General features: G+C 39.7%; 1 protein-coding gene across 2 annotated transcripts in view; it reads left to right on the top strand.

Moving 5' to 3' along the window:
- Positions 1–16,958, top strand: part of LOC146003692 (venom serine protease 34-like) — a 69,910-nt gene that overhangs the window by 43,434 nt on the left and 9,518 nt on the right. The window contains exons 1-3 of one of the 2 annotated variants that reach the window (XM_083142058.1): positions 6,213–6,505; positions 8,379–8,412; positions 13,714–13,879. In XM_083142058.1, coding sequence (XP_082998184.1) covers positions 6,500–6,505; positions 8,379–8,412; positions 13,714–13,879 — 206 coding nt within the window. In that variant the 5' untranslated portion in view covers positions 6,213–6,499. Of the gene's footprint in view, positions 1–6,212; positions 6,506–8,378; positions 8,413–13,713; positions 13,880–16,958 lie in introns of those variants that run through there. The other variant, XM_083142057.1, reaches the window with a different exon arrangement.

Here is a 16,958-nt window from a genome sequence, read left to right as displayed (position 1 = left end):
AAGACGTACAGGTGTCTGCTCTCCCAATCGAGCCAGTGGAGAGCCAGGATGAAATTGTACCATCAATGTGGTTTTGCCACAACCCGAGGGCCCCACGATGAGACATCTGATACTTTCGGGAAGCAATTCGCCATTTTTCTTTCTTCCTTTACCTTCGCCAACGTCCGGGAGCCTCTTGGTCACCTCCCAGCACATACGATATCGATGGCATCAATCCAAGAATTCTGAGAAGAGGGAAGACCGAGCCACTTGACGTAAAGTTTGCCCTTGCTGTGTCGGAGCACTTTCTCCACAAGGTAAGCGTCCGGGAACCTAGTGGCGGACAGTTCCTGCTCGTAGAAACGACCCTCGATGTCCTCACCGTCCGCAGTGCTCTTCAGCTTGTATGTGGGGATGTAGGGAGGTGATGAAGGCAGGAGAACATCGGTCACGGTGAAAATTTCTGTAGACCAGTTTCGAGTGAAACCTTTGTCGAACACTCCGGGGCGCTTGAACTTGCTCACTCTCACCTTGTCTCCTATTTTATACTTTGGTTTCTTGATTTTTTCGCCAGTGTTTCGTTTGCAGTACACTTCGGAGAGCAGCCACCTTTCGTTTCGCTTGGTCACTTCCAAGGGTTTCATCCCGATCGTCCTGTGAATTCGGTTGTTGTATTCCTCCACCAGTTCTGGCACCAGATCCACCCACTTGTAGTTCCCGCGGAGGGTGAACTGTTTCCACATGAGCCCCTTGAGGGTCCTGTTGAATCGCTCCACGATGCTTGCTTTCAGCTCGCTGTAGGTTGAATAGTGAAGAATACCGTTCTCCTTGAGTATCCTCCCGAAGGCAGAGTTGTAGAATTCCCTGCCTCGATCGGTCTGCAGGAAACAAGGGGATCTCTGTTTGAGAACAGAAGCGAAAGCTTTGCTGACCTCGACCCCGGTCTTGTTTTTAACGGGTATCGCCCAAGCGTACTTGCTGAAAGTGTCGATCACGGTGAGGAGGTATCTGAACCCCTTGTTGATCTTGTGAAGCCCCTTGAGATTCCCTGTGCTCATCTCCACGAGGTCGGCCTGCCAGAGGTCGTCTATCCCTTTGGTGACCACGGGCAGTCGAGGATAATTCCTGCGGGCAGGTTTGTGCAGTTCGTTCACGATAGCTGCTCTCATGAGGTTGTTTGATACTTATATGACAACAAAGGCTCCGATGCAAAAATATGGATCTATTATCTTCATTGCTTTCTTGCATTTTGCTTACTTGCTTGCTTACGATAGACGACTGACACTGGCGACGGGATAGGAGAGCACCAACTCCAAAAAAAGCGGTATCGGATGCTTAATATTCGTCTCGATAGATTCGGCGTACAGACGATCTCCGACGGAAACGTTGTCGTAAGAGACTCCGACTTTCATTTTCTCGTGCTTGATCCTGAATAAACTCTCCCCGTGATACAGACTTATCGCGACACCGCTCGGGGGATGCAAGTTCACAATCCGGAGACTTCCGCCACCTAGCGAGAGTTCGTAGAAGATGCTATTGTTGTTGAAGATGAAGAAGATCTTGCCAGTGTTCTCTTCGAACTGCTTCACAATACCGTTCAAGTGGACGATTGTAGCTGCCAACAGGTCGGTTCGGAAAGCAAGCAAGGCATCGTCAAGCATGTCTCGAGCTTTGACGACCTCTTCGCTGGATATCTTGACGTACTTGGGAAGCGTGGCGCCAGGTTTCCTCCTGTTGTAGCCGAACACGTTGGTTGGCATGTTATAGCGCATTTCTTTCTTTCCCACTGCTCAGACTATTTTATTAATTTTCCTCTTCTTGCTTCGAGAAAAGGTCTCGCAGATATTTTTACTGGTAAAGATGTTCTTTCGAAGCCAACGCCCTTTTTTTCCCCTTGCGTAATTAACTAGAACAGAAAAGATGCTCATCGGTAGAGGAAATGCTAGAATTTGTATTGTTTTTTTTGTTTTCGAAAGCATACTCCCCCCTGAAGAGCGCTCGTTTTGATTTGTTAGCTAATTTAGCTTCCGACTCAAACAACAGTAACACCAAGCAAAAAAGCGTCCTTTTTTCTCGGTTAAAGAGCCAAAAGTGCCACTTATCATCGCTAGAAACAAATATTGAAATTTTATTTTCACTTTTGTGTAGTACAGCATAAAAATATGAAATGTACGGGCTCACAAAAGACTTCGAGGCTCACGCGCACAAAATTGATCGGCCATGAAATGTTCGGAGGGGCTGTCTGACCAATCAGAGTCATTCACCATTGGAAGAGGTTAGGTTAGTTCGTGCATGATAGAATAAATGTTGCCAACTCACTAGGATAGTTTAACTCGTAAAATATTGTGGTGAAATGTTGATGGCAGAGTTGGCAACGCTGACAGTGAGGCATCATGAATATACAGCGTAAACGGCTACACAGAGTTGGCAACGCTGACAGCGAGGGTACACCGTGAATATACAGCGTAAACGGCTACGCAGAGTTGGCAACGCTGACAGCGAGGGTACACCGTGAATATACAGCGTAAACGGCTACGCAGAGTTGGCAACGCTGACAGCGAGGGTACACCGTGAATATACAGCGTAAACGGCTACACAGAGTTGGCAACGCTGACAGTGAGGCACCGTGAATATACAGCGTAAACGGCTACGCAGAGTTGGCAACGCTGACAGTGAGGCACCGTGAATATACAGCGTAAACGGCTACACAGAGTTGGCAACGCTGACAGTTACCTGCGTTAGGTTTGGAAAAAACCGTGAAAGGGGCTTATTATTTTGAGCTGTATTTGAAAATAACCGTGAAGGTACTGCTCTATAGGTGCTTTCCCGTGAAGGTACTGGGTTAACCGTGAAGGTACTGCTCTATAGGTGCTTTCCCGTGAAGCTTAAAATATACAGCGTAAAAGGCTACGATTCGCTACTACCCTATAGGTGCTTTCCGGTGAAGGTACTGGGTTAACCGTGAAGGTACTGCCATATAAGTGCTTTCCCGTGAAGGTACTGTGTTAACCGTGAAGGTACTGCCATATAGGTGCTTTCCCGTGAAGGTACTGGGTTAACCGTGAAGGTACTAGAAAGACCGTGAAAGGTAGTTGTTATTTTGGGCTGTTTGGAAAATAACCGTGAAGGTAGTGCCCTATAGGTGCTTTCCCGTGAAGCTAGGTTAAAATATACAGCGTAAAAGGCTACGATTCGGAATTAACCGTGCCCTATAGGTGATTTCCCGTGAAGGTACTGGGTAAACCGTGAAGGTACTAGAAAGACCGTGAAAGGTAGTTGTTATTTTGGGCTGTTTGGAAAATAACCGTGAAGGTAGTGCCCTATAGGTGCTTTCCCGTGAAGGTACCTTAAAATATACAGCGTAAAAGGCTACGATTCGCCCAAAATTACCGTGAATGTAGTGCCCTATAGGTGTTTTCGGGGGTTAACCGTGAAGGTACTACCCTATAGGTGATTTCCCGTGAAGGTACCTTAAAATATACAGCGTAAAAGGCTACGATTCGCCCGGGCGAGTCAGCTCCGCCATTTTCCATCTACTCCGACTTTATCGAGAAATTGCGAATTTTTCCCGTCCCGAATGTCGGGATTAAGATAATTTCCCGTTTCGACCCAAAATGTTTGTCCCGCACACCCCTAGTTTGCACATCCAGCGCGCTACAACGTCAGGGATCCCAGGTTCGAATCCCGGCATGGTTGTTCTTTGTGTCTATCTTCGTTAATTTCATCACATCCTTACCTTCACGATTAACCGAAAGTGGGGCTTCACTTCCAGTAATTACATGCTCTGCATAATTTTCTTTTCATTTTCACTTTCGTTTATAAGTGCCACTTGCACTATGCATTTCGCCACACACGCACCGAAGGAAAAGAAACCGACACTACATCATGGCAGCCACGCTGGCCGTGAACTGAGATTCAAGAATGTTAATTCGAACCGTCAATATCCCTCCATTTCAAAAATGTACTTCGAGAAACAATTGCTTATATTCAGCGACCTCACGCGGCTTCCTTTGTAGTCTACCATACAGACTTGCACTCTGCCATACAGTACTGAAAATAGGGTTGTGCTGTAAGAAGTTAATTTGAATACTGGAAACCCCTTCCTCCTATTTTCTTTTATGAAATAAGTACGTAAAAGGACTTGGCACGTTTTATTCTGCAATTATCACAATATTAAGGGATTTTAATACTTGATGGCCTTTGTCACTTCAGTGTCTCATTTTGTGCGCCCCAGTAATATTTTCAATATTTTCAATTGTAACTTCAATCAATGATGTTATTGTTCCAAATATGTGCTTATTTAGTACTTTTTACATATAAAATGTTTCTGAATTTGAAATGTGTGTTTATTTTTTAACTTAAGGCAAGCAACCTGACCACACTAACTGAGCGTTGCAAGTGTAAAGACCGGTATCCACTTGCTGCAAACCAGCGTATCGTATCCCCGTTCCGTATCAATCATTGATACGATACGGACCCCGATTTGTCGCGTATCATCACTGCGTTCCGTATCATCCACCCTGTAGCATGATTGATACGCGAGTGCGATACGGTGCTCCGTTCTTTTTATTCACAGTCTGGTCTCAAATGGCGACGAGTACACCGCAGCAATTGCCAGCAGCCGCATATATTTTCATTAATTACGTTTTATCGAAGAGGAAAAAAACGCAAATCGCCACGTTGGTGGATGATAAACATGTACGCGAACCGTGAACTGTATAGTGGAAGCAGCTTATTGGCAGATCAGCGGATTATACAAAAACTTTACTCGGATGCATCCGACGGACTTCCTCCCACGCATCTTCTTTAAGAATTCTGTTCTACTCCGGATGTTTAGGGTCCCACAGGATTCCATATTTCTTATACAATAAATGCAATAGTATTTCCCACTCCACAATAAAGATAATAAAGAAAATATATTGACAATGGGACGTACCAGGGGAGCCGACTTATCAAAATTATGGGGGGGGGGCTCTGATCACTGAACTAAATTAATGAATGACTCACTCTCACCCTTTTTTAAGTTTTGACCTCAGTGTTCGGAATCTCATAAAAGCCCATGAATTCCTCAAAAATATCAAAATTTTTATTCACAGTTCTAATGCAGAATATTAATTGTCCACGGATGGATATGTCACAAGTTTCGTCAACCATAATAGCAAAATATTCCCGACTTTTAATATCTGCTACCACGGAGCGCAAAACAGATCTCCCTAATATATCAATGATCTCGTTCTGAATGTCATGTTAGAGCCATTTGTAGACCAAACGTCCCATCCACTACCCTAGTTCATGCACATCGTCTTTTGAAACTCTTTTTAACAATACTTATAATTACATACTTAGTATATAGTAATAAGTCATGTGTTTTGCTGTCTCTGGTCATAGCCCCGCCCTTCCCCCCCCAAAGTTGATGGTTTAGCGGTCTCAGCCCCCCAAATTGATGGTCTAGAACATTTCAAATGTGTATTTAAAGTTAAGTTCATGTGGCACAATTCAGAGTAAACTTTTCAAGAGAAGCAAAATAATACATTAGATCCTCTTAAGCAAAATTATTAGGGGGCTCTGCCCCACATCGTTAACATTGGGGGGGCGCCTCGAGTCCCACCCAAGCCCCATGGAGTCGGCGCCTATGGGACGTACTGTCATTCACAGAGCTCACTACACACTAAAGGAAGGATGGTAGAACGAGGCAACGGAACGCGCGCATGCACGTGCACACTACCCCTCCTCACTACCCCTCCACACATATCGTATCCTTACTTTGATGTGACGGGGAAAACCGCCAAATGAGCGATCGGGTCCGTTGCGTATCATTTCTCTCATTTTGATACGGAGCGTTGCAAGATTTTTCGAATAAATTGATACGGAACGGGGATACGATACGCTGGTTTGCAACAAGTGGATGTCGGGTTTTAGACTGGCTGGGCCCGCCGGAAAAATCGTGAAACACTAAGGGCGCCGTGAAACGAAAAAGTTTGGTAACCCCTGTCCTAGGCTATAGCCTAGGATAGCCTAGTGGCAAATCTCCCCTGACATGGATGCCTACGTTATGTTTGTGAGACCAGAGTTTATTAAAATGTACAAGTTCAACAGGGACAGTTTCGTGATAACCTTTCGTTGTTGATACTGCGTGCAATAAAAGTGGATCCGCAAGTTCTAAGAACACGCTGACAGAATATATTTATTGTTCTTGTGAATGGTATGACTTTTACGTCCGCTATAAAGATTGACGAATGGTAAGACTGCGCTTGACAACGCGTATAAAATATCAGATCCGCTCTTCCCGCCTCGATAGACTAGATACTTGCATGCATTCTTCATTCTTTAACGCTGCTGTTTTTAATATTTGCAAGGCGTTGAATCAGCAAACATTATTCGTCCAGAATTCCAAATCGCAGCAGGATTTGAGCAACAGTTTCTAATTTCCAGTGCAATTAGTGGCAGGGCATAACGAGACGTGGTGGCACCTCGAAAGAAGATTGATTGGTTACTGTTTTTGGAATTACTTCTGCCTATTATGAGCGTGAGTGAATTATAATTTTCTCTATCGCAGTGTTTTTTAACCGCCAAGCTGTGAGTTCGTAAAATTTGTCTCTTGAGTTTGCATAGCTATTTTCATTAACAAAGATTCCGAGGTGTATATCTTTCAATGAGTTGTAAGCTCATAAATAAGCTTCAATAAATGACAACTTCATGGGATCATTATCTTGATAGAATTTTAAATTATCCCCGACGCTATTTCTTTCACTGAGCACTCCTGGGCAATTTTCCCTTCCAAGCTGCCAGATAAACGTTCCTTTTTCATCTTGTTTACTACAAAATCAATTTCTCCCACTCGCATCCAAGTCACCAAATTACCGCCACTATTCTTAATTCTTTGTTGTAGATTGTTAGAATACTATTGTTTATTTGCCTTGCGCCACATCGTTCTTGAAACATGAGCTGAAGTCTTCCTTTTCGCAACAATGCAATCATGTGAAATTATCTGGGAATAGCAGCTGGATTTCTTGATCAATCAGTGTTCTGTTTGTACGGTCGCAATATTTACTCCAAGCTGCCTTGCTGCTTTTGGAGCACTCAGCTTCAAGCTGATTTTTCATTTCATGGTTAGCCTTTCTGAGGTATGGAATCCTTTTCATAATGTTTTATTATGCTACCCACGGCATTCTTACACATATTTACCAGGTTTTTTTTTTTAAATTTCCTGTACCAGCGCCCTTTTACATAAATGAAAAATAACTACCTACAATTGCTTGAAGGTTGTAGCTGCATTGTTGTGCCCAATTTCTCTCGCACTTCAGTCAGGAGTCAGCACAACAACTTGTAACACCTGTGATAGCCAGGAAGTAGGAGAGTAGATGACAGGAACAGAAAGCATTCACGTGTTGAATAAAAGTAAGTGTCCAATGTTCAATAAAAGTGCAGTTTGGGATTTGACAGTTAAACAGTGAATACAGCTTTTAATAGATGCATATATACAATTTATCAGCATTTACATTTCCATGCATGTTGCTAATTTCAAAACATGGTGAAGAGTGCAGAAACTGTGCCATGTGTTAATATTACTGTGAGCCACTGTATATTTTTTCAACTGCCAGTCAAATAGGCCTGTCACAGCCTGCACCTAAGTGGTAGGTAGGGCAGGGGGTTCTCAGTACATCTTTGTTTTCCTGTCAAGGTCTCATCCCCCTTAGCCTTTCTGTTCCCCTCCAGGCCCATGTGACACTGAGGGCCAAATACTTTGTTGCAATGTGTAGCATTAGTCATAACAAACCTGCCATTGGATATATGTGGAATTTTGCTGAGTATATCCATGCCACCTCTGATACACCAGCAGCCTTGCTGCCTTGATCCGGTCCACTTCTTTGGATTTCCTCACAAGGTTTTGCTGTCTGCCACCTGTGACTCATTCAGTGTAGTTGAGTCTTATACCGGATTGAAGATCGCTCTCTGTGTGCTGATACAAAGTTTTCTCAAATGTAAGATATATAAGTATATATTGAGGACAGATAAGGAGACCTTGAAATAGGAATGCAGGTGCGACTTCCGATTGGGCAATGTCATTCCTGAGTAATGAAAAGTGAGAGACATTGGACGGGAAGAAGTCATGGCTGATTGAGGAGCTGCGTTTGGGGATTGTTGGGAGAAGGTGGTGCCAGGGAGAGAGAGTAGCATTCTGGAAGTGAGGAGGTACCAGGAGAGGAGAGAGAGATGGCATTAGGTAAGTGATAGTCGGGCCCCGCATGGTCTAGGTGTCATAATAAATATTCGTCAGAAATTAAAGTGAGTGTCTCTACTGTACAGCTATATCCCCATACTGCCAGTAAGGCAGTTCAACAATATATATGTATATATTAATTGTTTTAATTGTTTATATACACATTTTATATTTGCAGGAAGTATGGTCAGCCAAACGAAATTCAAAATGTGGTAAGTATGCATCTTTACCTCTTTTCACATGCATAGAGGTAGAAGATTACAATAAAGAGTAATGTTTGTACAGTCAACAACGAAGGTGCATTGTAATTAATAGTGGATTGAAACACTCTATCCACTATTTTCAACTTTGGAACTCTTAATAAGCAAGCAACCTCTCCTGCAATGATACATATTTTCCCCACTTATGGTAACATGAATTTGATTTGTGTAGAGGAAAGTCACCAAAACTGGCGTAGAGCTATTTAACAGCCGAGAATTGCTGCCACTTTGACGTAACAGGGTAACTCTATTCTTTAGGCTCCCAAGATACTGTGTGACCAGCAAAACAAGCATTGGTAATGGTTGTCTTTGTACAGGAAGAGATTTTTTGAGAGTGTGATTTCAATTCTTCTTTGTCTGTGAATAGTATATTTTTTATACTTGAAGAGTGAGTAAAGTTTTAGTGTTATTATGTTGTTGTAGATAGAATAACAATTCCGTGATGATGTGTTGTTCGTAGATTTTTGAGGTTATTGTTATTGATGGCGTTGTTCCCTAAAGTGACATACATCAATAATTATTTTCCCTAAACCGAAATAGTCAATAATTTGTTTCCCTAAAATGACATACTGTTAAGTTATATACATAACATCGAATTAATTGACTTAGCAAGAGCAAATTGTGATAATTATTTCATTACACCACACTCATCCCACAAGCTGCAGCCTCTAGATAAAAGCTTTATGGACCCTGTAAAGGTTTATTATGCTCAAGAAATCAGGTAGTGGTTGAGGTCAAACAGAAGGCCTGTCTAACAATATGATATAGCAAAGTTACTGGGAAAAGCCTATTTAAAATGTCAGGAACTGGTAAACAACTGCACCAGAGCGTTGAGAGTAGTTCCTCTGAAGTGTCCGATGAGCTTTTGAGTGACAAGTCTTCGACAAAGTCCAGTGCGCCACATGTAGATGCCCTAGATGCTGAATGTATTTTTGTGAAGGACTATTCTGAAGATGCCACTGGTGAGGAATGGGTAATGTCCATCATGTGCAATCTTTGGACTCGTGTCCCATGTGCAGGTGCAAAACATGACCTATACATCTGACTTGCCATTGAGGACTAAATACTAGAAAGAAATTACATTTTCTTTGATTATGATTAAAGGAATTTATTTTCTAATTGAAACCATTAAAATATTATTACATATATTTGTTTGTGTAGCCTTGTAATTTAATTCCTTATTTAAACAAGTATGTCAGTTTAAGAAACCCATCTCCTCAAAATGGCATAATTGTACCTTGCCAGAAAAAAATCTATTTTGTGAAACAAAATGTTGTTCTAATAGACTTGGTTACACAGCTTATGCTAGGGTATGGACTTGATGTAATCTATTTCATAAAATTCCTCCTCTATGATTTTAGGGTAAAAAACAAAATTGCATGTCGGATTTGTGACTTTCCTCTATTAAAATTAACATAGGCATATCACCATATTATGACCTGGCACATAGTACAGTGACACAACAAATCTCAAACAAAACTTTTCCCGCTAGCAAAGGTGAGAAATCAAACCATCCAACAGGGTGCTCGATTTCAACCAGCGTCCAAATTTGGAGGTTGACCGTCAGGACCTTGTTGAGTTGGCAACCACCTGGACAAATTGCTTTCCTTTCAGGTCTTGGTTACAATAAGAGGAAAACTTTTCCAGATAGTGGAGGTGAGAAATCAAACAGTCTAACGGGGTGGTCGATTCCTCCCTACTGGAAATTTGTACTCTTTACATTAAACAAATTCAACTGTTTCCAAATGCCTTCTGCTGTGTACTATGAAATGTACTGAAAACCAATTTTAGGTCTACTGTAATGAAAACACAATTAATACTTGTTACAATATGTTACAAAATCATTTATTGACTCCAGGAATAGATACTGTAGTTTAATTCTTGACACCACATTTTCAGTGATTTAGAAGTGTATTGGAAAAACAGAACATGAACTGTTTTGAATTAATACTACTAAAGTCAGACATATCTTGATGAATAAGTTCATATACCTCTTTCTTAAGAAATAACTCAATCTTAAAGCAGCTAGTAGTCTGAATACATGATCATATCAGTTTTTTTGTTGTTTTTTTACCACTAAATTTCCATGGTTGTTTTTATGTCTGTGCAATGCAATTGCAGAAATAGGCACTCTTTTGATCAACGCAGTTGACAGCGTTTGCTTGTTGGTTTTCAAGGAGGGCCAGGTCCTTGTTTAAACTAATGTTTTGCTGTTTTCGTATGAATATAGGAAGAACAATATGTCAATGTATGTCTAAACAATATGTTTTTCAATTTTCTACAAGTGCATTAACCACAATGAAGCTACACACTTAAAAAAGTGCTCACTGTATTTTTTTTTGTTTTGTTGTGTAGCAAATTCCACATTGTTTACCATACATTTTTTTAGTTGTTTATACAATTTTCCATTGCATTTTCAGTTGTATAGAGAAGAATTTTCTAAATTACTGATAGTACTGTCTTCACAATTAAAGATGTTAATTGTACAATTATATTACTGAAAACATTAGCAGTACAGTTCAGCTACTGAAAACAGTAGACACAGTTGCACTACTAAAAACAGTAGAAAACATTACAGTTCAGCTACTGAAAACAGAAGATAAAGTTGGAGTTCAAAAACAGTAGGAACATTAGCAGTACAACTGAAAACAGTAGGTGTTTCAAATCACCTATTGATCTACTGAAAACAGTAGATCGAATTTTCAGTAGGGAACAGTAGAAAACATTAGCAGTACAACTGAAAACAGTAGGTGTTTCAAAACAGCTATTGGTCTACTGAAAACAGTAGTCGAATTTTCAGTAGGGCTTCCAGCCTTACTGGAGGATTTGTAAATAAATAAATATATAGTGACATAATAAGCCATGTTGCAAAAACATGATGGCAGCATCTGGAATTTTTGACTGTTTAAATCACTCCAATACATTATTTATGTATGTGGAAAGTTCACACTGAAATCAATTCAGATCATCATGTAAATAGCCTTCCATTCAGGTACTCATAATGGCAACTTTCTTCATGGTACTATAAAGCGACAATATGAACTGAAAGTCACTGAAGAGAGACAATAAAATCGACGGTAAGAATGGAAAAATTAGGTGGGTGGACCTTACATCAACCTTTACAACCTTATATCAGCAAGTTGACATGAATGCTATTGGTATGATCTGCCAGACCCTGTGGCCAAGTGGTTAGCACATCGGCCTGCGACACCAAGGGTTAGAATCCCGCTTGGGCTTGGTTGTTTGTGAACGTCCATTCATCAATTTCATAATTTCATCACTCATCTCCATCTTCGCAAATTAGCCAAGAGGCACAAAACGAGAAGTAAAATAAACTAAATCAATCAAAGCTATTGGTGTGATCAAAATGTGTCATGATGGAAAAAAACAGTTTCATGGTTCTACTACACCACTTCCCAGAAGAATATAAAAATCCTGCCCTGAATTATGAAAAAAAATATCTTTCTGCCCTTGAGCAAAGTTTCTCAAAAAGAGAATGAATTGTATAAACTGTTTGTGTATGTTTTTTCTCAAGTATAACTTATTTTTGGAATACTTAGCATAATGCCTATTGACACTGAATTTATATTTAGGTCACAAATTCAATTCTCTGTCAAGCGTGAGATGTATTTTTATCTGAATCTGTGTTCTTGTATTTCCACATTTGCATTCGAGAATTGTGTTAATTATGGTAAGTAAATAACAATGAAAAATATTTACTACATCAGGAGAAGAGATTTGAACAAGGGTGCCTGCACTTGCCTCCCTTGAGATACCTAGAAGAAATTCATGTAATTCGAATGATGAAATTGTAGCGATATTTTATTACAAATACAGTAAAATATTGTTTTCTGAAATTTGCAGGCTGTCAGTTACGGCAATTAACTTCCATGTTCGACAAAATATGGAGAGAACGTTTTCACAAGAGACATTAGAATCATGTTGGGGTATGGGATAGAAAATCTTTGGTCGGGACGGGATTGGGAAGGAAATGTTAAGCCCCTATCACACGGAACTGTATTTCTAGTAGGAATGCTCTAGTTGGCGCTGAACTAACTTTCTAGGTAGCATTCATGGCCGCCTGGCTGACTGCTTGACTGGTTTGGAGGAATAGGACATGTTCTAATTGCTACTTGCTTTCCTCGACTGAATTCTGTGGAACAGTCAATCAGAGCAAAGTTTCACCATGTGAAGATAATCTGTGAGTGTGCAAAGGAGCGCTTTTGTCTGTGGTTTCTGAGTGTTACTCCAGCAATGTATAACGCATACAGAATGAAAGGCACGTTGAGTTACACCATCTATGCTGAGTGCACAGTGTTTACATTAGAAACAACTAAAACATTCTTCCATACATGTACAGTAAACGTTGTAAAGTATGTATTTAAGCAGCACGGCTGAATAGTTATCGGCTTTTAAGAATGTGAAGTGATACATTGTTTACATCTTACGCGGCCGCCATTAAAACTTCCCTCTTATAGGAACAAAAGTCTATCGACAAGTACGTTGATAAGTATCGTGTGAGACGAAAACTAGCAAATTGGTAGCCAAGTCCAGTGCCAACTAGGGCATACCTACTGGAAATCCAGTTCCGTGTGATGCGGGCTTTAATAATGAAAAAAAAATCTCCATTTTCAGACCACAGACACCAGTTTTGGCACTCAATTGCCTCTACTGCAGTGATTGTTTTCGCACTAGAATAAAAACTGTTAATTTCAAGAAATTTCACACTTATAGTGCAGAAATTTTCAAGAATTAAACCTATTTTAAATAATGTCCTTTGGAATTTCTTGGCTCTTCAGGACTAGAAAGAATTCCGGAAATCATTTCCTGAAGTTGTGATCTGACCTTTATAATTTACACTGCATTATTTTGAATTATTACTTTTTTTTACAGTACCCTTTGACACGTAAAATCACGAATCAGAGATGTCAAGATGAATAGTAAATTAAGTGTTTCATATCTGTGCATTGTGAAAAAATACAAAAAGAAAAGTTCTTGAACAAAATGGAAATGTTTATGCAAATGAAGGAAGGCTCGACAATTCAAATTGAATTTTATGATGTAATAATATTAATAACAAGAATAACAAAAATAATAATGGCTTCTATGACTGAAGGGAAACATATGAAATCTTACTCTCCCCCTTGAGAATGATTCCTGTGGGTGTCCTTGGATTTGATTTCCTTTCTCATTATAAGGTTTGTGGAAACATGAAGCAGGTAACTATTTTTTAAATAATTATCTCCTAAACAGAGTGTGGATGGACAAATCCAGGCCTCCGTGTGGTTGGTGGCCAGGCGGTTACCACAAACAAGTACCCATGGTTGGTTGCCCTCCTTCGCCCTGGAGGTCAAGTTGCCTGTGGGGGCACTTTGATTAGTAACAGATATGTCCTCACAGCAGCACACTGCTTATATGGGTAAGTTTCAATTACATTAGTAATTTCTGTGCTTATGAAAAGGTATTGATATATATTTTTTTTTATTTATCCGAGAAATTTATCGTGATTATGCATGTAGAGTTGCTTGAGTAGCTGCTATAAGTCCACTTTATGCACAGTAAGGCTAATCGGGACTGGACCTACAGTTTAAAGTGGGATCCGAACCACGTGTGCTTCCATGGGGTATCGAACCCGGGACCCCTTGATTACAAGGCAATGACGCTACCACTGTGCCATCGGAGAGGCCCCTTATGCATGTAGAGTTAGTTATACATATAGGCCGTGTATCTGAGCCAATAGATGTGCAGTCTGGAGTGAGGCAAAGTTGCATATTATCACCCACAATGTTCCTGATTTTGATCGATGCAGTGATGCGAAATGTAATAAGAGTGAAAAGACGTGGTATTCAATGGGGATTGAATAACAGACTAGAAGACCTTCATTTTGCAGATGATTTGTCTTCTTGTCTGAAGCACATGGTGATATGCAAACAAAACTGGCAGATTTGATAGAAAATGCATAAGAAGTAGGACTTGTGATTAACTCCAAGAAGACCAAGGCACTGAGGATTAACTCCACAAAAACAGACCCATTTAGTATGGGTGAAGAGATTATTGAAAATATGGATAGCTTTACTAACCTGGGTAGTGTGGTGGCAAAAGATGGAGGGGCTGCACAGGATGTTTCTCAACGTATCCAAAAAGCAAACGGCACCTTTGTTGAGGCTCTATCCAGTATGGAAAAACAAGAAAATATCTATGAAGACCAAACTTCGTATTTTTTGAAGTAATGTTAAGTCTGTGCTGTTATATGGGTCTGAGACATGGAAGGTAACAAAAACGATCACCTCTAAACTAGAGACCTTCAACAATTGCTGCCTGAGAAAAATTTTGAATGTCTTTTGACCAGAAGTGATTCACAAGCAAGAACTTTGGAGAAAGACTGAAGAAACCAAGGTGTCCATACAGATAAAGCAGCGAAAATGGAATTGGATACGACATACGTTGAAGAAGGAAAATGAGGCTGTCGAGAAAGAGGTACTAGACTGGAACCTGCACAAAAGAAGTAAAAGAGGGAGGCCTAGACATATGTGACAAAGATCTGTTCACGCTGAAGCATTGGAGGAAGGAAAGAGCTGTAATGCATTGAAGAGAATTGCCGTCAGTAGGACCACATTGAGATGCTTTGTTGATGCCCTATGTTCCATAGGGAACAACAGGAATTAAGTCAAGTTGTTGTTTTAAGTCCACTTTAAGCACATAAAGGCTAATCATGACTGGACCTACAGTTTAAATGAAATTTGAATCACTATGTACCTCCACTGGGTATCCAACCCAGGACCCCTTGATTACAAGGTGATGACGCAACCACAATGCCATCGAGGAGGCATGTATTGTTTGTAGCACTTTAATGGTTAATTAGAGGTGTCGAGTGCTTGATGTAGTGGAACATTACTAGTCTAGGGTGACATCCTGTATTATATAGTGTGTGGGGTTTAAAAGCTTGTGCAAAACATAACTACAGATTTCACGAGTATTTAAAAAAAACATTTGTGTTTATCTTCCATCATTTTTGCCACTTTTGGTTAATTGCGACAATGATGATAAATTATCATTAAATTACATTTATGAAGAACTTGTAAAGGAACACCTATGCCCATTGGTGGATTTAGTAGGAGGGGCATGTGTCCCTCCCAAAAGGGATGACTAACTATTATTAAAAATGTTGATAGCATTATATTACAATGAACAAAAAATATTGGAGCAATTCTGTTCCAGACGGTGAAATAACAATTCAAAGTTTTTCACAAATACATTAAACAGGACAGGCACGTATCTAGAAATATGTTTCGGGGGGGGGGGGGTCTGAACCTTGTGTCTCAAAATAATAATAACTATAATAATAATAATAATAATGTTTAAACTAAAATAATTATAATTATACTAAATTAATTAAAATAGTATTAATTAAAATATTCAAATTTATTAATATATTTTCATTACATGAATAGGTAGAAGGACGGTATAAGAATAGTGATATTCTTTATTCATTATCTAGTTTATGTGTAGTTAAGGTCGGTAAAATTTGTAAAACAAAAACTGCCCTGGCAAGGAAATTAGTGTTAAATGCATAAAAATCTATTGAATATCAGAAAAGGATGTTAGATACAGTTAACGAAAAGTAAAGTTCCTGGTAATATTTTATGAATGTTACGTTGCAAGTAGTAATACATCTTGCATAAATCTTCTAACTTATTGTCATTTAAAGTCGTATGATCACAATATAATCCTTTCGTTCCAATAAGTTTGGAGGAAATAAAAGCTCTTGATTAAACAACAATTATATTTTCATTATTTAATTTTATTATTCCATTATTTTCATTATTTAATTTTTGTACTTGGTAAATTTTCAGAAAATACGTCCCCTAAATACGTCCTTGAAACGGGACTATATTTACTAGGCACTTAAATAAGTCAACACCAGAAATCGAATTCGGGAAGAATACATCCAAAATTTATGATCATTTTGCATAAAGAAATTAATTTTCAAGCTTATTCCTTTCCATAATGTTTGTTAACACAAGGAATGTAGAACTACTACAAAGATCTACTTAAGATATCACCTTATAATCAAAGGGTCCTTGGTTAATTTCCTGGTGGAGGTACACTGTACCAGTGGCGCAGGAATGGGGGGTACAGGGGTAAAATGTACCCCCTAAAATTTTGAAGGGGGTACAGTACCTCCCTAAATCTCTGATGCAAGCTGTACCCCTTGTATCCCCCTCAAGTAATTTGTCAGGAGCAAGGTGCTGCTGTTCAAAGAAACTGTTTTAGAAGCTGTTTAATGAAACTATTTTTTAGTAGCTAAACAAAAAAAAGTTATTTGTTTTCAAACATTATCTCCCTTTCGAACAGAATTAAAACCACTGTAAACCTAGTTCACTTGATCTGCACTGCGGGAAAACTTTTCTAAGGACATGAAAATGAGTGTAAAATGGTTGATTATGATAAAGTTTGGTTTTAGGAAACTAATCCTCAGCTTCTATGTGTAGGGGGGT

The sequence above is a fragment of the Lepisma saccharinum genome, chromosome 20 (genome assembly GCF_977018435.1).
Source record: "Lepisma saccharinum chromosome 20, izLepSacc3.1, whole genome shotgun sequence".
Taxonomy (NCBI): domain Eukaryota; kingdom Metazoa; phylum Arthropoda; class Insecta; order Zygentoma; family Lepismatidae; genus Lepisma; species Lepisma saccharinum.
The sequence above is the reverse complement of the archived record's forward strand: the minus strand, read 5'-3'. Positions and strand labels throughout refer to the sequence as shown.